This window comes from Trachemys scripta, chromosome 4, assembly GCF_013100865.1.
Source record: "Trachemys scripta elegans isolate TJP31775 chromosome 4, CAS_Tse_1.0, whole genome shotgun sequence".
Classification (NCBI taxonomy): domain Eukaryota; kingdom Metazoa; phylum Chordata; order Testudines; family Emydidae; genus Trachemys; species Trachemys scripta.
Genome location: NC_048301.1, coordinates 111595352 through 111617621, shown reverse-complemented (window position 1 = coordinate 111617621; position 22270 = coordinate 111595352). Strand labels below are relative to the sequence as shown.

Below are 22270 nucleotides of genomic sequence, written 5' to 3'. Positions count from 1 at the left end.
ATCTATTCCCCTCAACACCCAGTCAAGGCATGATTGCACTCTAGAGTCAATTCTCTAGTGTTTGCAGTGGAATGTCTATAGAGAAAAACAAAATGGATTTATGATGGGAAAAGTGTTATTGCAGTCAGGACACGGCAAAATACCCAGGCAGCTCACAGAAACAGGCTACATCATTATCTCTTTAGAAGAGAAAGGGAGAAGTGTATACAAATTATGAAGAGAAAAAAAATAAGCTGATTACCCATGGTATGCGGTGCCAATTACTTAAGCAAACAGGATCAGGAAAGCTGGCACAGCTAGAGGCTGCGAAACAGGAGAGGCTGGGCAGAGGGGAAGGCTAGGAGGCAGGTAATCTGATCGACTGACCACAGTCGTCAGTGCTCCAAATACAACCCTTCCCCATGACATCAGAAGATAGTTGCATGTAGCTAATCGAAAACGACTTACCCAAAAGTAAAGATGGGCAAGAGAGGCAAAATGCGGGTCTGAATCCGAACAGATTACAGGTTTTCATTCAGACCCATTAGAGAGACCTGGATCAGAACTTCCCCAAAGTTCTGCAGCGGAGGAGGGAGTGTCTAGACATGGGTTTCTGGTGCAGGCCCATTTCTCCATGTGATGATTGTTCTGAGGTGAGAGTGTTAGAAATCCACATTCTAGTGTTTTTGACCCTGCATGAAGCTGGGATCACAATGGTCCAGGCACACAATCCTGGCGTCACTAAACTGTTAGTGTGTGTCAAGGGAGTGTAACAGCCTCCTTAACTAGATATTATGATACAATGCACCTAGTTCATCCTCAGAGCCAGAATGGTGTGGGAATCTGCAGAATAAGAGTCTCCTCATACTGTCCCACCACACCTGGCAGACAGGGACCACATCTACGGTCGAGAGGAGAGTTCAGTCTTCGTGCTCATTCAGTCCTCTTCTTCATCTGTGTTTATCTACAAGGAGGCCATGTAATGCTCCTTTGGGGAAGGTGAACACTTGTCCACTGGGAACCAAACCAACAGCGTCAAGCTCATTTCATGCCATTCAATGGTCATCAGATGGGAACAACTTTTGGTCACTACAAGTTCTTGAATCTCTATCTGAGAGGTAAAATAGTCTATAACCCTTTACTAAGCTCCTGGAGCATCCAGTCTCCCTGCCAAGAATTAAAGGCAGTACTCACTAGTTCTAGCGGGGAAGGGTACAGCGATCACAAGGCAGAGTTATGTGGCCGCAGCTTTAACTCCACCGTAAAGTGACTTATAAGAGCACTCCACTCCTAGAGCCAAGTTCACCCTCAGCTATTCCCATGTCACTAAGGTGTACCTGTACCCAGCATAAATGAGAGCAGAATTTGCTTCATGGACACCAAAGAGCTATAGAGAGGCCAGCGTCTTCCCTTGTCTCCCTCTCCTCCCACTTCATTTCTACCGGCTGAGTGGTTAAAGCGCTCAGCTACCATCCTGAAGGGCATGGGTTGGAGACAATCTCATGCTGAAAGGCCACCTTCACTTCACCCAGCTGCAAAATGGGTACTTGGTCCATCAAGTTATGGCAGTCAAAGGCAGTCAGATGTGATGCTGGCCACATTAGGCCTCTGTGTACGGTTGGCTATGAAACTGACATGCCTTAACCTGCATCAACCCAATGAGCTTGGGGGAACTTTGACTACTTTCCTTCCCAGCCTTCAATGAGACCACCAATGGCCAGTCAGGTACTATGACCTCATTTGCAAAGCTGCTCAGGATCCATAACTCCAGTTGAAGTCAGTGGGAATTGCAGCTGTCTACGACCTCTGGAAATCAGGCCCTATCAGTCCATCTCATCTACATCACCATGGAAACTATTCTGTTCTGGCCAAAAGATGGAGTATACAGCCACAAAGGTCTTTCCCAGCTTTCATTCCTATAAGATCTATCCACCCTTCCCCTCCCCTCCCCCCAATGACCAACACTTGGCTTTTATTTTGCTACTAAATAATCTTACAGATTTACAGCTCAGTGGCATTACATTTTGTATGTGTTATTGGCTATGAATTAGATATACTGGCCAGGACATAATGAAGGCCAGTGGCAGCCCAGGCTATAACACGAGCAAGCAAAAGCGCCATTTAAATGCAAGTTGCTGCAAACACAAAGAAGGACAAAATCTTGCTCAAGCCTAATGTTAATTAGATGGCACAGTCCCTGGGTAGGCTTTGTACCCTCTCCCTTTGGGATTAAGGAGAGGGGTGTGAAGATCAGCAAGCTGAATGGCTGACAGTTGAAGGTTAACATTAGGTCAACAAGCCCTTTTCTCTGCCTTTCAGTTCTGAGACCCGGCAGGGGGTATAACCAAGGGCTTGCAGGGACCACATTTAACAAAAGGAATTCTCCTTTCTTTCCAGCCTCTTCTCCTCTATCGGAGATGAACTGTCTTTCCCTCCTCATTTTTAGAGTTGGACATAACTCCCCCAGTCTGCCAAATTGATTCTAATTTATAATGGCTCTGCTGATTTATCAGCCTGATGCATTTGCTTTCCAGACCCAGCTAACACCTGGGTCTGGCCTGGGAACCCAGCCCAGTTCCCTTGGATGAAGGATGCAAGAGGAAAAAGCCAAGCCATGATTTTCCTCCCCTTCAAAGCTGACCAGTCTCTCTTATGGACTAGCACAGCCTGCTCTGCATCTCTGACTGGTGACATAGCCAATCTGCTTCTGTGTTGACATTACACTTTGCATGGACCCAAACTTCTGGAAGGGTTTATCACTGGGTACAATTCCTGGCTGCGACACAGGCTTCCTAGCCTAGGTGACTTTAGGCAAGTTACTTAGAGCCTGATTCTCCAGTTACACTAATACCCCTTTACACTGCCCAGAGTGGTGGAAAGCGGCCACTGTATAATTATATTGGATTCATAATGCCTGTAAATGTCCCTGTGTAGACAAGCCCTAAGACAGCCTTTCCAACCTTGGAAAGGAATCCTTCAAAGTTTGGAAGAGATGTTTGGATCAGGGTTTTTGGTTTGTGCCCATGCCTATGATTGCCCATGTCTATTAATAACATACAGAGGGCTTCACCTAAACAAAGGAGGAGATCTGCAAAAAATAAAAGGTTTTGGGTACCGCTGTCCTAAAATAAATGAAAATAAACTGAAGCCTGAGCACTTAAGATCCATCAAGAAAATAGAAATTGTTTGTCCGGCTTTGAAGCCGTTGATCTCAGAGCCGCGCGCCCCAGTCGCTGTCGTAACCAACCATGAATTAGGAAGCATCACCCACCTCCCTCTGTATTTTTAAGTGAGAAGACCTTGCAAAGTCTCATTCCCAGAATGTTACCTGGGTGAGACAGACGTGAATTCTGACTCCCAGAAAATAAATGCCTCCTGGATTTTGTCCAGTCCTGGGTAAATCTGCTCCTTTAAATGAAGATGGCCACTAGAGCCAACATTTTCAAAGGTCCAAGGTGGATACAGTAGTTCTCTCACTATGGTCTACCAGAATAGACAGACTGCCCTGTGGGAGGTACAGGGGGTTGGGATAGGAGCTTTCTGTTATGAGACAATCAGCATAAGATAAAAAATAAGAGAGAACCAGCAATACAAGTGTAACACTTGGCAAGCAGCATTCAGTACTTACAGTCTTCCTCCTGCATTCCTTTTCTCCTGCCAGCTTATCCGAGTCTGCCAGTTCCAGGGCCTGCCGGATTTTTCTGGAAGATAGAGAGAGATTTTTTCTGTTTATGATGTTATTCCGAGGCCTATGAAGTTCTTTCTCTCCTCAGGTTTGTTTAGCCATCATCATGTTTAGCTTGTGATATCAGGAACCAATGCAGCCATGTCACAATGTCCACTGCAGTGTACTATGAGATGGCTGCAACTCCAGATATTACGGACATGGATGCCAGCTCCCTTGGCATATGCTGCTACAAAGCTGGCATAACAGCAGCCACTGGGTTAATCTACCCCATTACCTTCAGCTGACAGAGAAACCTGCATCCAGTCCAGTCACCCTGCTACTCCCATTACTAGTTCCTCCACTGATCTCTCTCCAACACACAGTGAATGCAGCTCACCCACGTCTGCCCCATCTGACCTAGACTGACTTTGCTTTATGCTCTCCAAACATGGCTCTTTCCTGCTACTCTGCCTCTCAGCAACAGGTTTCAGTGGTCTGCCCCTCCCTTTAGCACTGTTACTATGGTGACATCAACAGAGACCTAAGTAGGCCCCAGGGACAGAGACATGCAGCCAGTATGATTATGATCACAAAGCCCTCAGAGGAGCAGGAGCTGGCAGCTGGTGAGTTACAGGGACATAAGTGTGTGGGGCAGGCACCTGCGCAGTTCCATCTACTTGTAATGGGAACATTTGCAATCCAGCCTGAGCTATTCAAGCTGTATTCAGACGCAGGCCTTAGGAAAAAAAAGTCCTACAGAATTTAATCAAATTACTAATCTTTCTATAGACTTTTGGGCCATCCAGTGGCATTTAATTGTATCCCTGCTTTAGGATAATGTAAAAAAATATAACGCCTACAGGAAAGTTACCATTTTCTCTTCTCTGCTATAGCTTATTTTGGAATATGGTAATTGCTACAGAACCCCACTACATCTCCATACAACCGTGTTACATTCTATAACTTGTTTCCCTAACGGAGTTTGCATTTTTAATGACTATGTTAATACTTAGCACTTACATAGTGCCTTCCATCCAAGGATCTCCAAGCACTTCACAGAGGTGACTAAGCATACTTATCCCTATTTTACAAATGGAGAAATTGAGGCACAGAGATTAAGGCCTCTGATTTCGAATACCTCTGTTTTTAGATGTCCATCTTGAGACACTTTCATCCCAATTTTGCCAAGTGTTGAGAACCCACAACTCCAACTGCCACCAACAGGACTTGTGGGTACAGAGCAGCTCTGTAACTTGGGCCCAGAGTGCTTTGAGATGGACACCCAGAATTTAAGGCATCCAAACCAGTGGCCGAGCTTAAAAACATAGCTGTCAATGATTTCTCCAATACCACTCAGCAAGTCTCCAGCACAGATGGAATTAGGAACCCAGTCTCCTGTCTCCCACTCCTATGCCTCCCATAATCATGCTCGTAAAACCTCAAGAAGCACAATAAATGTGGAAAAACCTTTCAACAGATCATTGTGGAGCAGACAGGTGGAGAAGAGGGCTTCCACGCAGAGCTCAGAGGAGAGACTGTGGCAGGGAAGCTGGTCAACAGGGGAGAAATCAGTGACTTCACAGAGATCTGTCTGTGACATGTGAATCAATCAAGAGCAGTTCTAAGCCAAACCTCTGCCAAGCAACAAGCTAAAGTAACCTGCAAGCCATCGATATACCTACCGAGATCTTCTCCCCCCTTATTATCTCTAGACTCTATTGCTTCTATTATGGTAACGCTGCTCTAGAGCCATAGATTATAAGGTCAGAAGGGACCACTACAATCTAGCACCACGATACTCTATTAGATCTACCCATGGGCCAATTTGAGAATGTTATGACAAGAGGCAGGCCATTTGCGCAGACGGCTGACAAAATAATTATAAAAAAAGCTTCAGCTGCCAATAAATAAAGACCTTGATTACAACATAAGTATTAGTGTTTCTATCTTTTAACAAAGTTTATAAATCAACAATATTACCTGTGTTTGTGGCGATCGCTAATGGGAGAGGTGACATTGACGATCTCTGGCAAGCTTTGTGAAGAATGGTTTACAGGAAGTCAGAGCAAGGCACATGCACTGGTGAAGATCTCATCTGGCAGGCAATTGCGGTGTTGGTGTTTTATAATGTTCATGGTAGAAAACCCAGATTTGCAGAGCTATGTTGATCCGAACCTCATTAAAAGATAGATGACTAGATTCTGGCTATTCTGAAATTGGTCAGCGTACTGAGTCCAGAAATCACCAAGTCCCACTTCTCTGAATTTTGCCTTCAAGGCATCTGAGCTCTGGGGCCTTACAATTTCTAATTAAAGGCACCTTCATCAATTGAGTCAAGACTGTTCTTTGCTTCAGAACGGCATGGTCCATCAGCAGAAGAGACAACAAACAGATCATGAACAAATCAAAGCAAATCCTTTGGAATTTTAAAATTCTCAATCGCATTTTAAAATTTTTGATCAAATTGTTTAGGAATTCTTGCATCGTTTTCATTGAAGTTTTATCAGTATCAACAACACAATGTGGGAAAGTGCAACATCTTTCCTGTAAAGATTTCAAGATTCCTCTGAAAGGCACACACTTTTTCAAATAGATCCTCAGCACTGCTTGCACGGCCTTGGAGCTGCAAGTTGAGGGAATTCAAGTGACCAGTAATATCGCACAGAAAAGCTACCTATGACATGGGGGGGGACATCATTCATATTCCAGGAACTCACAAGCCTTGTTGGTCTTGTGGTCTGAAAGAAATTCTATTGTTTCTTTTTGAAGCGCACAAAACCTCTCTAACACATGCCCCCTACTTTACCAGCCGTCCTTGTGCTGCAACAGGTCACTGTATTCCGCTGAAACATCTTGTAAAAGAGCTTTAAAAAGACAATGCTGCAAGCTGGAAGTTGAGTGTATGTAATTCACTAATCTCATCACAATACCTATTGTTTTTTTCAAGACCCCAAACAACTTATTGCACAGGATAGTCTGGTGAATGATGCAGTGAAGTGTATTTAATGAAGGGTGTATCGCTGCCAAACATGAAGCAAAGCCTCTCTCTTCCCCTGTCATGGAGAGATCTCTGTCTGTAACAAGCAAGCCTTTTACCTTTTCAAAAATGATCTCTCCTATGGTGTAGGTTTCTAATGGTATTAAGCACAAAAATTCTTCCTTGAAAATTTCACCATCATAAATTCTAACGAACAGCGATAGCTGGGAAGTGTTATTTAAATCACTTGGTTTGTCCACTACAAGAGACATGTATTTGGCATTATGTCAATCGGAAAGCAGTGCTGACAAACAGTCCTCATATATTACCTCGTCTTCACACTGCCATGGAATCAGACAGGGGAACTTGCTTCACGTGGTTCACAATGTCATCTTTGTTTTTATCTCTGGTAAAAAGCTCCTCCAGCATTTCCAATGTGCACTCCTTCACAAGCTCAGCATCCGGGAAAGGCTTTTTCTTTTTAGCTAGTACCAACATTATCTGAAGAGAAGCAGCTGTTGCTTTTTCCTGTACAGCTGCTGCTGTTGTGAGAATGACATTTGAATATGATCCGAAGACGTCAGATTTTCAATTTTGTCACATTGTGCAACACTGCCAGGAGGCTAGGCTGCATTGAAGTTACTGTACTTTGATTCAAAGTTGTACCTCACATTGATGACCTTAAAGATGGATACAGTGGTTTGGCATATTAAACACAATGGTTTTGTGTTTAAACGAAGTGGCATAATAAAAAGAAAATCCATTGTCCAGTTTGGGTTAAAAACTCAGTTTTTACTGTCAACTTTGCAACATTTACTCCCACTCACATTCATTTTTTGGCTCCGTTTCCATCACTAATGAAAAAATGAGTGGCTTCGTAGCTCAATTGTAACTGATGCTATTGCAAGAACTTAAGATCCAGTAAGCAGTGCTTAATTTGTGCCGGGGCTAACTGGGGCTGAAGCCCAGCACCTTGAGGCTTGGCGGTTCATAGCCCCAGCACCTCTGGGCTCCTTGCTAGCAGCGACCACTTTCCAGGTGCCCAGCTCTGAAGGCAGTGCAGCCACCAGCAGCAGCGCAGAAATAAGGGTGGGAATACCATTTGACTTCTTTGCCTGTCTACACTAGGGGCTTACACTGGTGCAACTACACCAGTGGCTGAACACTGATGGCTGTGATGGCAAAGGCAAAATCTTAGGTCAGATCTATACTATAGACCTATATCAGCATAACTATATTGCTTAGGGATGTAAAAAATTCACATCCCTGAGCAATGTAGTTATACCAATTTAGCACTATCTACATGAAGGGTTATGTCAATGGGAGAACTTTTCCTGTTGACATAATCCATCTCCCAAAGTAGCTAAGTCTGCCGACAGGAGAAGATTTGAACTTGGAAATGGTTCCTGATTTTGATTGTATTTTTTGTGTATTATATTATTGAAGATCGCCTCATCCAGGGCCCTGACTTTGGTCACCCCGCCTGCCCCAACAACCGTGAGTGAAATTAACAAGGATGCCAGAAATAGCCCCTAATCCTGCGGTTCAGACCACAGGGTGAACAGCTAAATTTAAACTGTTCTTATGCAGGCAGCAGGCTACCTGGGGAGGCTTCTCCCTCAGCCAGTCCCCCTGCTCCCTGCTACAAGCTAGAGGGGAGCCCCTGAAGCCCCTGCGGAGTGGGAGGGTCAGGGGAACGCGGAGCCTAGCCGTGTCAGGCAGCCTGGCTGGAGGAGGAGAGGGAGAGAAACAACAAACAAATGTGACAGTGAGTTTTCCCTTTCCAAGCTTTTATTAGCTTTGAGTTTGAACTTTTTGTTATGCAGCCAAAAGAGGTGAAAGTAAGCCAGTACTGAATGCTCCACTTATTTGGTGGTACACTACTGCACCTTTTTTTACCGGTACTCCATACTGGGCCGTACCTGCTTACTTTCACCTCTGCCCCACCCCCACTTTCCTGTAACTTACCAGAGTAAATGGCACCAGTGCAACACATCTACCGTAGGCATTTGGACTAGGTTAGTAGCTACATCAGTGCCAACTTCTAGTGTAGACAGAGAATTTGCCTCCTAAAGGGTATGTCTACACAGCAACTGGACACTTGTGGCTGGCTCGTGCCAGATGACTCAGCCTCACGGGACTCAGGCTGCGGGGCTGTTTCACTGCTGTGTAGACTTCCAGGCTCAGGCTGGAGCCCAGGTTGTAGGACCCTGTGAGGTGGGAGGGCAGCAGCCCGAGCCCAGAAGTCTACGCAGTAATGAAACAACCCCACAGCCTAAGCCCTGCAAGCCCAAGTCCGGTGGCATGGGCCAGCCACAGGTTTTTCTTTACTGTGTAGACATACCCCAAGAGGCTTTCAGTTCTAGGGCTTCACTTGGCAGGTCATTCCATGATCTAATTGATTTCACTGAGGTAATATGGTTCCTACCTGCTAACAAAGATTTCTTCTTTTCTTAGTTGCAGATCAACCTATAGCAGTAACTGTTTGGAGCTGGTGTGAAGAGCCAGATAAAGAATGGGTGGGTAAGTAAAGAGGCATAAAGTGATAACAATATGGGGATGCAGGGCAGGAAATTAACTCCTTTTCCTTGTCTCACCCCCATAGGATACGCCTGTCTGCAAAGTCCCACATAGACAGCAGAGGTGTTCACAGGCCACTTCACCTTGAACGGTCCCTTGAACTATGTGCTAACCATAGGCGCTGATTCTGTGGGTGCTCTGGGGCAGGAGCACCCACAGAGAAAAATTAGTGGGTGATCTGCACCCACTGGCAGCCAAGCTCCCCTCATTCCCTGCCCCACCAGCGCCACGTCCCCGCTCCTCCACCTACCTCCCAGAGCTTCCTGTCCAGCCACCGCCAAACAGCTGTTTGGCAGTGTTAGCACGCTCCAGGAGGGAGGGGAAGGAGTGGGAACGCGGCGCGCTCAGGTGAGGAGGAGGGGAAGAGGTGGGGCTAGGGCGAGGATTTGGGGAAGGAGTTGAAATATTGGCAGGGAAGGGATGGAATTGGGGCAGGGACTTTGGGGAAGGGGTTGGAATGGGGACGGGGAAGGGGTGGGAAGAGGCGGGGCAGGGTGGGGGCCTCGTGGAAGGGGTGGAGTGGGGGCAGGGTTGGGGACGGGGGGGGTCAAGCATCCACGGGAAAGAGAGGAAGTCGGCGACTATAGTGCTAACTATTTATGTTGAACAATTTGTTCCATCTTGACACACTGAGTTCCTTTCCCAGACCGGAAGAAGAGCTCTCTGTAGCTCAAAGCTTCTCCCTCTTTCACCAACAGAAGTTGGTCCAATAAAATATTACCTCACCTACCTGATCACACACAGGGTTTTTGTCTGTAGTTAAGTGCTGCTGGTAACAGCCACTGTTTGTGACAAGATGCTGGACTAGACTGGCCATTGGTCTGATCCCAGGAGAGTCTAAAATGAGAAGGAAATCATTGCAAGCCCCATGTGCTCACAGCTATTAGCAAATCCAGGCAGAAAATGGACAAAAGTTCTTTGGGCAACTGCAAAATGCAGCCATGAACATACACCAATGAGGCTGGCGAGGAATGGTTTGTGTAATTCATAAAAACCTGTGGGCTGTGCCCTGCAGTTCTTCCTTTTACTCCAAAGGAAGGTTTGTCTGACTAAAGACCAAGTAAAGATTTCAGAATTTGACCTAGAAGATAAAAAGACCCAGGATATAGGGTTCATTTCAGGATTCTGTTTATGTGTTTTTAATAACCTGTTAAGAATCTGCCTACCCCAGAATTTTATGGTAGGGGATAGTGGACTAATCCAATTAAAAATGCAATAGTTGATGTCATTTTGATGTTGATTTAGTAAAGCCAAAGAAAATTATCCCAAGGAAGCCAAAAAATGGGAACATCAGACACTCACAATAAACCTTACTCCATAAGGGCCCGCAGTTCAAATTTCTCAAATTCTAAAATACAACAAAGCCACATGAAGGGGTCAAGCAACAGACATGTCTTCATATATTTCTCTCCAATACCAAATGGCTCAAGTCTCAGCTGCTGACTTCAGCAGAGCTACTCCTGATTTACACGAGTGTAAGTGCAAAGAAAACCAGACCCACAGAATTAAAAGACTTGGTATATATTCTTGACTCACTTGCTGTGTTATTTTGCACACGTCACCTGCCTCCAAATTTTCAGAAGTAGTCAGTGATTTGAGATACCCTCAGTTTTTGGGCAAAAATCAGCGGCCCTTTAGAAAATGTTGGCCTTCATGGCTCTGTGCCTCAGTTTCCCCAATGTGAAATGGGAGTAATAACCCTTGCAACTCTTTGTAAAGCATTTTTAAGACCCCTATATATAAGTGAAAGAATTGTTATAAATCAGCACTTCAGAGGGCATGCACAAATCTCAGAGCAATTAAGCCACTTACTATACCCCACACCACAGTGATACAAAGAGTGGATTACACAGGGCTCTTTCAAACCTCCCCAGCTCGGGCAATTAAATCCTTACCCTTTTCTTTAAACTAGACAATGACATAACCATATGAGGCTTAACCGGCCAGTATCGGTACACAACAGAGGTGAGCAAACAGTGATAAAACTCAGAGAGTCCATCATGAGCTCATCTTAAGTCAGAGACTGCCTGATGGGCTATATCTACACTGGCAATTTTAGGGAGATCTCCTATCTTTCCCCTAACAATGGTATTAGGGAGGGTGAGAGTGCTGGCACATGGACCAGGGCACATTGGTGCTACCACAATACAAATAAAGAGATAAATAATAATAATAGTGTAGTCTTGATGCAGGCATTTTTATCTCCATGTTGTCTAGACTTGCACAGATCAGGCCTAGATAACATGATGGTAAAAACAACAGTGGCTTGTAACTCTCCCACTCTTAGTCCCAGTGGTGGGAGATTTCCCTAAAATTGCTGCTGTAGACAAGGCCATAAAATGATTCCCATCCTTTGATGCCAAAGGCACAGGGCAATACATCTCATTCCTAGTTTCTACACATATCTGACTTTTAAAGGTCAGGCTAATTGTGGTTTAGCTCCTTCACACATGCTCCCAAGGGAAGAGACTGGAACAAAGAACCCCATTATCACCTAAGGCTTTGTCTTCACTGCTACAAAAAGGTGTGGTTTTACCACAGGTTAAGTAAGGCGTTGTCTACACTGTCACTTTACAGCGCTGCAACTTTCTCGCTCAGGGGTGTGAAAAAACCACAGTGCCAGTGTAGATAGTGCCCCCCAGTGCTGGTAGCTACTCCCCTCGTGGGCGTGGTTTCTCCCAGCACTGGTAGCTACTCCCCTCGTGGGCGTGGTTTCTCCCAGCACTGGTAGCTACTCCCCTCGTGGGCGTGGTTTAGGGTGACCAGATGCCCCGATTTTATAGGGACAGTCCTGATATTTGGGTCTTTTTCTTATATAGGCTCCTATTATCCCCCACCCCCGTCCTGATTTTTCACACTTACTGTCTGGTCACCCTCGGGTGGTTTCTCCCAGCGCTGGTGCCACGACTACATAGCACATGCTTTAACGTTGCTAGTGAAGACATACCCTTAACAGGCAAAAACCCAATGGAGATGAGGAACTGTAGTGTACTGTGAGGTATACTAGGTGAGGTCAACCCAGGTAAGGAGTGTAGTGTTGACCTCGCTTAGCTATCTTGTGGTAAACAAGACAGGTGCCTCTCTCCACTAGCATTTTACAGCAAGATAACTGTTTCTCTCACTCCAAAAAACCTCAGCTTTTTGGCAGTGAAAACATAACCTTAGTCGACCAAAGATGAGTGCAGGTGCAAAGGAATCTGCAATGTGGCAAAAGCTCATGACAGCTCTGTGTGCACTTATGTATTTACGCACTAGCCCACAAGACATGGCCCTGCCCTGGGTCTGACTGTGGAGACCGTAAAGTATTCAGCAAAAACGGCTAATTCCAAACACTTTACCTTTTCAATTACATGTCACTGACTTTAATGGGATGGCAAGGTACCATATATACTCTTGTAGAAGACATAAGCTAACCCCTCCACTTTGTAGGGGTAGGGCTCAGTTCCTCAAATTAGGGTCTCATGTTCTTTGTAAGGGGCTTTGCTGTCTTCTAGACAGGGGAGGAGCTGCCCACCAGCTCCTACTTCTCCCCTCCCTACACCCACAATCCAGCTGATTGGCCGGAGCCTTTCTCCAAAAACCTCCACTAAAGTAGAGCCCGGTGGAGTCTGCCAACTTGTGTGGACCCTGTTGTAATAATTACAATCCAGCAGAGGCTCTTCACAGCTTTAATGCTAATCAAGCAGAGGGTGCACTGTGCGGAGCATTTTGGATCCCAACCAAAGAGCAAAGGGACACAAACTTCAAGGCTTCCCGCCTCCTCCCTGTGTCTTCTCACTGGGCAACAAACACCGTGCACATAGCACACCACATAGCCAGGATCCCGAGCAGCTATGCTCGCTCTCACCCTCCCGCACCGGCAGTACTGACAGAGCTCCACAGCGGAGCTTGTTTGATCTTCAGTCACAGGCAATGACCTGGCACGGCATTGCTTTGAGCCAGTAATGAGACCTTCAAGGAACTCCCAGACTGTAAAGTGTAATGTCCCAGAAAGATCCGACCACCGCCACCTGCCCTCTCTGTATTCCTGACCAAGACTTGAGAACAACCAAGAGAGAGACCGACTCTCCTTCCCCCTCAAGAAGAATCCATCCCAGTCTTTCCACAAGATCCAGTGCACACAGGGACACTTTGGGAGTGTTAGCTACTAACACCTACACATCGAGCTGGAGAGTGGGTGTGTTTCAATTAAAATGAGGAAAGGCATATTGAGGGTCACATGCTGCCTAGGAGATGATGACAGCTTGATGTCTGCTCTCCTCAAGTGAAATTTGATCTTATTATTCATCAATGTTTTCATATCTCATTAAATACAATGAGACAAACTCGCCATCCCAGAGCGCCCTCTCCCAGTGAGAGCCAGCGTGGCAACACTTTCACCTCCCCTGGACTCCTGCGGCCTGGTGTGGTGATATGGCCTTCAGGCCAGGTCACGCTACTGTCCACCCCTTCCGGAGAATCAATGTCCTGCATGGCACTAGTCACCAACACAGGTTCCATCCCCTCCAGGGCTCTTTCAGAGCAGGGGATTCCCAGACCTCTCCCTGGTGCTCGCCCACAGAAAAGCCCCAAACAGAACCACACACGACATAAGCCACTCTGCCCATCCTACGCTTGAGCTTTCAGTTTCCCTGGGTTCTCCCCAGCTCCCTGCTCCTCTTCCAGAGCACCAACCCACAGGGTTGCCTGCCTGAGGTCTTGTTCCTTTGTCAAGTTCCGCCATAGGGGCTCAGGCCACTCCTGTTGCTTCTCAGTGTCTCTGCCATCCCTGACCCTTTGCCAGAGCTCCCTTCTAGGAGAGGATCCCAAGGCCTTCTCACCCTCGCTGCTCTGAGTGCCTCCCTTTATGGGACAACCCAGCTCCTCCCCAGCTGGGTCTGCTAACGAACTGTACCTAATGCACCCTCCAGGTGCCACCAGTGAGCTAGCTGAGTCTTTGGGCTCCCAGTAACCGTTTTGCTGCCCACATGGGGTGTATACACCCCATCAAGCACAAAAATTCAAAAAGTAAAAAAAAAAAAAAAACACCAAAAAACATTGCCCAGATACTTCCTGGATTGCCACAGATGGATTCAAATGGATAAATATATAAGAGGCTGAAGACTCACTTGCTTAAGCAATCTCCTCCTCCTGGATGCAGAGCCTAGCACAGGAAATAGCAGCTGAGAGGAAAAAAACAGGCATTTTAATAGAGACACATTCCCTCAGAGATAAGGGCTCTCATGTCAAATCCCGAATGTCTTACTTAGAAAATAAGTTACAAAAAGCAGCCAGTGAAACAAGTGGGATAAAGGGGAATATGTCTTCCCTGAGCTGAGGGGATAAGCAGCTCTGAGGAGAAATTGGATGACCTGGAAAACAGGCAAGGGGAAAGAATCTCCATTTGGGCATTTCAAGTTTAGAAGGGAAAGATGCCATTAGATACCTTCAGAAAAGCTTCCTGGCCTCCTCTGGTTAGAGACATAGCTCTCTCTGTTTGAAAAAGAGAAGGTGCACAGTGAAAAACAGGTGGGAAAACATGAAGCCTAGGGAAGGGAAAGCCATTTTTAAGCTCCTAATGCTGGATGGGACTAGGAAATGGAGAGAGCTGAGCAAAAGTTGAGGGACAACGAGCAGCAGATTTATATCTTTGTCGAGCTTTTCAGCAGAGCTGAGCAAGAAAAGAGCAGCATTTAATGAGCGGGTGCAGATTTCCAGGTGAACTGGCTGTGAGGTACGGTCTCACATATGCTGCTATCTCCACCACGCATTTGGCTGCTTTGACCAAATTCTTTACCAGACTTCAGCTAAGGGTATGGCTACATTATATGGCTTTTAGCGATAGCTGTGCTGCTACAGCCGTGCCGCTAAAAGACACGCAGTGTAGCTGCTGTTTGTCAGCAGGAGAGCGCTCCTGCGGACAAAGCGCTGCTCACACCGGCACTTTTTGTCAGTAAAACTTTTGTCATTCGAGGTGTGTGTGTGTGGTTTTTTTTAACATTCCTGAACAACAAAAGTTTTGCTGACAAAGTGCTAGTGTAGACAAAGCCTAAGACAAGACCTCCAGACACACAGCTCTGATCTGACTGGAAAGAGGCCTATGTATCAATGGAGTCCATTCCTCTACAAGGGCGGCATATAAATCCCCAATAAAGGAGCATCAGCACAACTCAAGTCTTAGGTCTTGTCTGTATTAGAAAGGGGTTGGCAGTACAGCTATACTGGTAGAGCCATCCAGGCAAAAACCCCTAGTGGAGATGCAGCTTATTTTAGCAACAGAGTTCTTTTGCCGGTATCGCTTATCCTAGTTCCCCGAACAAAATAAGATACACCAGCAAAAGGACTGTTTTGCTGGTGTACCTGTGTCTAGACTAGGGCTCTTGTGGACAGGGCTGTGAGTTTTTTCACATTCCTACCTGACATAGCTATGCCAATAAAACTTTTAAGCGTAGACCAGGTCTTAGTGTCATTAATCCCAGACTCTTAGAGGTCTGGTATACAACAGAGAGGTAGAAAACCATAGGTTGCACCTGTTCCGTCTGCTGCCATACCTGCAGGGATCGACCTATTTTAGAATACAGACCTCTCTGGAGACATTATGAGCATGATATAAGAAGCAGCCTCTATTTTTATAGGCCCAATTTTTCACCCACTATTAATTACAGGCACAAATCATAGCACTTAGACATCTAAGGCCTAACCTACATTCAGTTTATTCACTGATTAATTAAATCAGTGCAGCCCCCTAGCAGAGATGCAGTTATGTCAACAGAGAAGTGTTTAATCAAAACAAGTTATATTGAAATAACCATGTTTCTATTGACATAACTGAATGTACACTAGCGGACTGCACCTATTTAACAAAATTGCTTTTTCTACAGACCAGGTCCAAATACTATGGATTGTGTCCACAAAATTGGAAGTGCTGTCCACACAATAGGAGCTCTCTTCTTCCTTGTGTGCACTAGATCCACTTACCCATGTATTCTGTACTCATCAACCATCTTTCCCTCCCATGTTTCTGACCCTCGTCTCAACCCAACCTTGCCCCTAGTTTGGGCAGTTCGATTTCTCTGTTGGGTGGCCCATATGTGAAATGAGTCTGATACTTTCAGTCCAATTCCTAGGGACAGGTGTCCACATCACAAACCACAAACGGAAATCAGTTAGCACCCTGGCGGGCAGTCTCAGCAGGGAGCCTGGGGACTGAATGAGCCATGGACACTTTACAAGAGGTCTCCCACATCAGAGCTAAGGCCCGTTAACGGGGCAGCGTGGGGAAGGTTTGCACTCTCATTGTCCATGCCGCACCTGTTCTGTGGATGGAGGACTTCAGTCTCCATTACCTTTCATAAGCACTTCATTTGCATACACAGCCTGTGATCCAATGCTGCATGACTTCAGCGTCACATCGGTTTTATTGGGAGAAATGCTAGTGTAAAGCCGGAGTCATGCACTGTTGAATCACGTGCACAATTATGATGACATCAAACACCGCACAAGCAATAAGGCGGAAACTATCCATCTTTTATTAGCCTATACAACATGTTTGTATATATAATTATCATTAATAGAATAAGAGAATGGGGAATGCTATGCTGCAGTAGGTGAACAGAAACATTGTAAAATCTTCACTGAGCACCCAATCTGGAGTAGCCTTTGTTCTCGTTGAACTCAGACTCAGGTTAGCTGAGTATTCTAGTTTCTTATACTCCTGATTTTTAGTAACAAGGACAATAGAGGCAAATAAGCACCCCCCTCAGCCTTTATACTGAGGGCTAGACGGGGACTTGGGCCTGGTCTTCATTGGGAAATGAGGTTGGTATAACTACTTTGCTCAATCCACACCCCTGGACCTAACCCCGCGGTGTAGACAGTGCTAGGGCGATGGATGAATTCTCTCATCAGCCTAGCTACTGCCTCTCCAGGAGTTGTAGTACCTACGCTGTTGGAAGAAGCCCTCCTGTGGGCATAGGTAGTCTCTTTACTGAAGCTCTGTCTACAGTGGCACCTCTGCAGCGTTTTAAGTACAGACAAGCCCTTGGACTACAGACCCATGCAGGGGAGTAAAAGGACTAAGAACCCTCCCCACCCCCATAAATCCTTGTGTGGGCTACACGGGCTACAGCTCCCACTTTACTCCACATTAGAGCCCTGCCCGGGACTAGTGTAGAGCCCTGAGGTGGGACCAGGATCCCAAGGGTCCCACAGGACCCGCTGCCATAACAGTGGGAGTGGGATGGGAGCAGAATTAAAAATAGTCCTGCATTGGGCTCTACTTCCCATCTAGAGCAGGGGAGTGGGGAGTATGCAGGAAGGGGCAAGGAATGGGAGAAGTTTTGGGTCCCCCACCAAATGCACCAACCGGTGGAGCTGAGCCGGCAAGGGAGTGTTGAAGTTTGCTGCTGGTACAGCCCACTCCTCATCCCTCTCTCTCCTGGAGCAAGGAATTATGTCTCAGGCATGATGCCGCCTGGGGCTATTCCTGGTTGGGGTCGCTTATGCAGCACTCCTTGCTCAGGGCTGTGCTTAAAGGCACAATCTATCCCAGTGGAATTACTTATAAAGTCTTACTCCTCGTGACTAAGGCCCTATGGTAAGCAAGTGGTAGCAGGTGGGGCTAATAATAATGTACATCAGCGGAGGTGAGAGCTGGAGCATCATTTCCTGATGTCGGAGAGGTCCATGATGAGAGGGAAAGAAGGAAGGGCATCATATTGGCTTGCTTGGGAGGAACAGACACTCTCTATACACAATTATTTCTCCTTTCCCAGGAGGCCTCCAGAGAATTTGCCTTTGCTGCCTGGAGATGATCCTCGAGCCATGGGGGAAACACAGAAAGAAGACAAGCTGCACAGGCCCCACTCCAATAGGAGTGAGGGTCAGGGAGAAGACACTATCTGCAACCAGGCTCCGCCCGTAGATACTGAGAGCAGCATGCAGCCTGCCAGAGAGGATGTGGGCCAGGGAGAAGATGGCACCAGCTGTTATTGGAGTCTTTCTGTAGCATCCGAGCAACAGCCCAAGTACGTATCAATGCACTCACTCTGCCGCTAAGTTTTCAAGTGTGCCATCAGCATAACACCCCCTTTGTATATCAATAGCATCCTCTGAAGAGCTGAAAGCCCTTCACATCCATCGATTGCTTCACAAATCTGGTGGGAAGTAAGTATTATCCCTATTTTAGAGGGGCTATGTTGACACACTGAGAGATGAAAGGACATACCCAAGGCCACTCAAAAGTCTGAGGCAGAGAAGGGAATAGTATCCAGATTTTCTTGAGTCCCAATACCATGTCCTACCACAAAAACCTCTCTCACTTCATGGCTCTCATTTCCTACCACTTGCCCATTCTAGTTAACACATGGAATACAATTTTCAAAATTGGGGAGTTTCTAGGACAGGCAATCCTGCATTCAGATACACAGCATGCGGGAAAGTCCCCTTTTTACACAGCTGGTGGCAAGCACCAATTAGAATCCTCTAATGTGGGATGTAGGTGCTCTCTCAAGCCCCTGGTTTGAAAACTGGGCCCAGGGGATTGCTATTAAAATAAATTCCTGGTCACTGTTAGCAAACTCCACCTTGTTACCTTGTAGCAAGGCATGTAAATGAGAACCAGTGTTGTGGATTTACATGCCTGCATTTATTTCCACTATTAATTTGAAGGCGTGGTTTCTGGAGGGTTCTGAAAAGCAGGAAAGCTTACTGGCATTTCCCTCCAGATGCAGAATGTTAGCAAGTCATTTGCATAAGAGTACCCATAATGTGCAGCACCTTCCGTAAGAGAGAACTCTACCTGGACTGTGTGAAAGTAAGGAAACCTGGACATCACATGATTTCAGACCCGCACCTATACAAAGGCTCTTTATCACTTCCTGGGCCATACACTTAACACAGCTCTAGTCTAGCTGAGAGCAAGGGTGGAGTTTAAAGGGAACAATGATGTGGCCACTAATTAGCCAGCAGGAGTGTCATTGAACAATGGGATGGTTAACCCTCACAAGATATTTCTGATATCTTTCCACCCTCAAATGGCTCAGAGAACATGTGTCCCTGTCTAGCATCCATACCTGGATAATGCATGGTGCTAAAACTAAGAGAATACTACTGCTAAAAACTTACATTGTATCAAATATCAGGGGGTAGCCGTGTTAGTCTGTATCTACAAAAACAACAAAGAGTCTGGTGGCACCTTAAAGACTAACAGATTTATTTGGGCATAAGCTTTCGTGAGTAAAAACCTCACTTCTTCGGATGCATAGAGTGAAAGCTACAGATGCAGGCATTATATACTGACACATGGAGAGCAGGGAGTTACTTCACAAGTGGAGAATCAGTGTTGACAAGGCCAATTCAATCAGGGTGGATGTAGTCCACTCCCAATAATAGATGAGGAGGTGTCAATTCCAGGAGAGGAAAAGCTGCTTCTGTAGTGAGCCAGCCACTCCCAATCCCTATTCAAGCCCAGATTAATGGTGTTGAATTTGCAAATGAATTTTAGTTCTGCTGTTTCTCTTTGAAGTCTGTTCCTGAAGTTTTTTTGTTCAATGACAGTGACTTTTAAATCTGTGATAGAATGACCAGGGAGATTGAAGTGTTCACTTACTGGCTTGTGTATGTTACCATTCCTGATGTCCGATTTGTGTCCATTTATTCTTTTGCGGAGGGACTGTCCGGTTTGGCCAATGTACATGGCAGAGGGGCATTGCTGGCACATGATGGCATATATGACATTAGTGGATGTGCAGGTGAATGAGCCCCTGATGGTGTGGCTGATGTGGTTGGGTCCTCTGATGCTGTTGCCAGAGTAGATATGGGAACAGAGTAGGCAACGAGGTTTGCTACAGGGATAGGTTCCTGGGTTGGTGTTTCTGTGGTGTGGTGTGTAGTTGCTGGTGAGTATTTGCTTCAGGTTGGGGGGTTGTCTGTAAGCAAGGACTGGCCTGCCTCCCAAGGTCTGTGAGAGTGAGGGATCATTTTCCAGGATAGGTTGTAGGTCGTGGATAATGCGCTGGAGAGGTTTTAGCTGGGGGCTGTATGTGATGGCCAGTGGTGTTCTGTTATTGTCCTTGTTGGGCCTGTCCTGTAGTAGGTGATTTCTGGGTACCCGTCTTGCTCTGTCAATCTGTTTCCTCACTTCCCCAGGTGGGTATTGTAGTTTTACGAATGCTTGATAAAGATCTTGTAGGTGTTTGTCTCTGTCTGAGGGGTTGGAGCAAATTCGGTTGTATCTTAGGGCTTGGCTGTAGACAATGGATCGTATGATGTGTCTTGGATGGAAGCTGGAGGCATGTAGGTACGTATAGCGGTCAGTAGGTTTCCGGTATAGGGTGGTGTTTATGTGACCATCACTTATTTGTACTGTAGTGTCCAGGAAGTGGATCTCTTGTGTGGACTGGTCCAGGCTGAGGTTGATGGTGGGGTGGAAATTGTTGAAGTCCAGGTGGAATTCTTCAAGGGCCTCCTTTCCGTGGGTCCATATGATGAAGATGTCATCAATGTAGCGCAAGTAGAAGAGGGGCACTAGGGGACGAGAGCTGAGGAAGCGTTGTTCTAAGTCAGCCATAAAAATGTTGGCATACTGTGGGGCCATGCGGGTACCCATAGCAGTGCCACTGACTTGAAGGTATAAGTTGTCCCCAAATCTGAAGTGGTTGTGGGTGAGGACAAAGTCACAAAGCTCAGCCACCAGGCTTGCTGTGGCCTCATCAGGGATACTGTTCCTGACAGCTTGTAGTCCATCCTCATGTGGAATATTGGTATAAAGTGCTTCTACATCCATGGTGGCCAGGATGGTGTTTTCAGGAAGAACGTCAATGCACTGTAGTTTCCTCAGGAAGTCGGTGGTGTCTCGAAGATAGCTGGGAGTGCTGGTAGCATAGGGTCTGAGGAGAGTGTCCAAATAGCCAGATAATCCTGCTGTCAGAGTACCAATGCCTGAGATGATGGGGCGTCCAGGGTTTCCGGGTTTATGGATCTTGGGTAGCAGATAGAATACCCCTGGTCGGGGTTCTGGGGGTGTGTCCATGTAGATTTGTTCCCGTACTGTAGCTGGGAGTTTCTTGAGCAGATGGTGTAGTTTCTTTTGGTATTCCTCAGTAGGATCAGAGGATAGTGGCCTGTAGAATGTGGTCTTGGAGAGTTGCCTGGCAGCCTCCTGTTCATAATCTGACCTGTTCATTATGACTACAGCACCTCCTTTGTCAGCCCCTTTGATGATAATGTCAGAGTTGTTTCTGAGGCTGTGGATGGCATTGCGTTCTGTACGGCTGAGGTTATGGGACAAGTGATGTTGTTTGTCCACAATTTCAGCCTGTGCACGTCTGCGGAAACACTCTATGTAGAGGTCCAGTCTGTCATTTCGACCATCAGGAGGAGTCCACGCAGAGTTCCTCTTCTTGTAGTGTTGGTAGGAAGGTTCCTGTGGGTCAGTGCACTGTTCAGTGGTGCGTTGAAAATATTCCTTGAGTCGGAGACGACGAAAGTAGGCTTCCAAATCACCGCAGAACTGTATCATGTTCGTGGGGATGGTGGGACAGAAAGAGAGTCCCCGAGATAGGACAGACTCTTCTGCTGGGCTAAGTGTGTGGTTGGAAAGATTGACAATGTTGTTAGATGAGTTGAGGGTACCATTGTTATAGCCCCCAGTGGCAGGTATTAGTTTAGATAGCTTATGCCCAAATAAATCTGTTAGTCTTTAAGGTGCCACCAGACTCTTTGTTGTTTTTACATTGTATGTTACATTCCCAAAGCACTGTACACATATCAACCAGCTCCTCCTCTCAATTCATTTGCAAAGTATTATCCCCAGAGATGTTGAGCAAATCACTTAAGACAACATAATGGCAGAGGCAGGGCTGGAACTCCAAAGTGCCTGGTTCTTGGTCGATGCTCAAGCCACTAAACCTTGCTACCTTTTGGATCTAGTAGTACAAGCTGGTCTTTCTAGTTTGTACATCTATAATGTTAACTCTTAAAGGAGGTCCCTTTGCATAGAAACTGCATCTGGGTATCTCCCACACAGGTGCAAACTGCCTCAAGCCACCACATAAGCCAAATGGAGCTCATCTCCATATCATTGCAGG

The 22270-nt window shown here is 46.2% G+C and overlaps 2 protein-coding genes across 5 annotated transcripts in view; one reads left to right on the top strand and one right to left on the bottom strand.

Moving 5' to 3' along the window:
• RASSF7 (Ras association domain family member 7) overlaps window positions 1–4093 on the bottom strand; it is a 126348-nt gene extending 122255 nt beyond the window's left edge. For 2 of the 4 annotated variants that reach the window (XM_034770390.1, XM_034770391.1), the window contains exons 1-2: window positions 3942–4092; window positions 3608–3680 (exon numbers count right to left, since the gene is read on the bottom strand). In XM_034770390.1, coding sequence (XP_034626281.1) covers window positions 3608–3680; window positions 3942–3966 — 98 coding nt within the window. In that variant the 5' untranslated portion in view covers window positions 3967–4092. Of the gene's footprint in view, window positions 1–3607; window positions 3681–3941 lie in introns of all 4 variants that reach the window. The other 2 variants (XM_034770388.1, XM_034770389.1) reach the window with 2 other exon arrangements.
• A 4988-nt stretch (window positions 4094–9081) lies between these two features.
• LMNTD2 (lamin tail domain containing 2) overlaps window positions 9082–22270 on the top strand; it is a 68025-nt gene continuing 54836 nt past the window's right edge. The window contains 2 exon segments of the mRNA XM_034770387.1: window positions 9082–9146; window positions 17957–18208. Coding sequence (XP_034626278.1) covers window positions 9139–9146; window positions 17957–18208 — 260 coding nt within the window. The 5' untranslated portion in view covers window positions 9082–9138.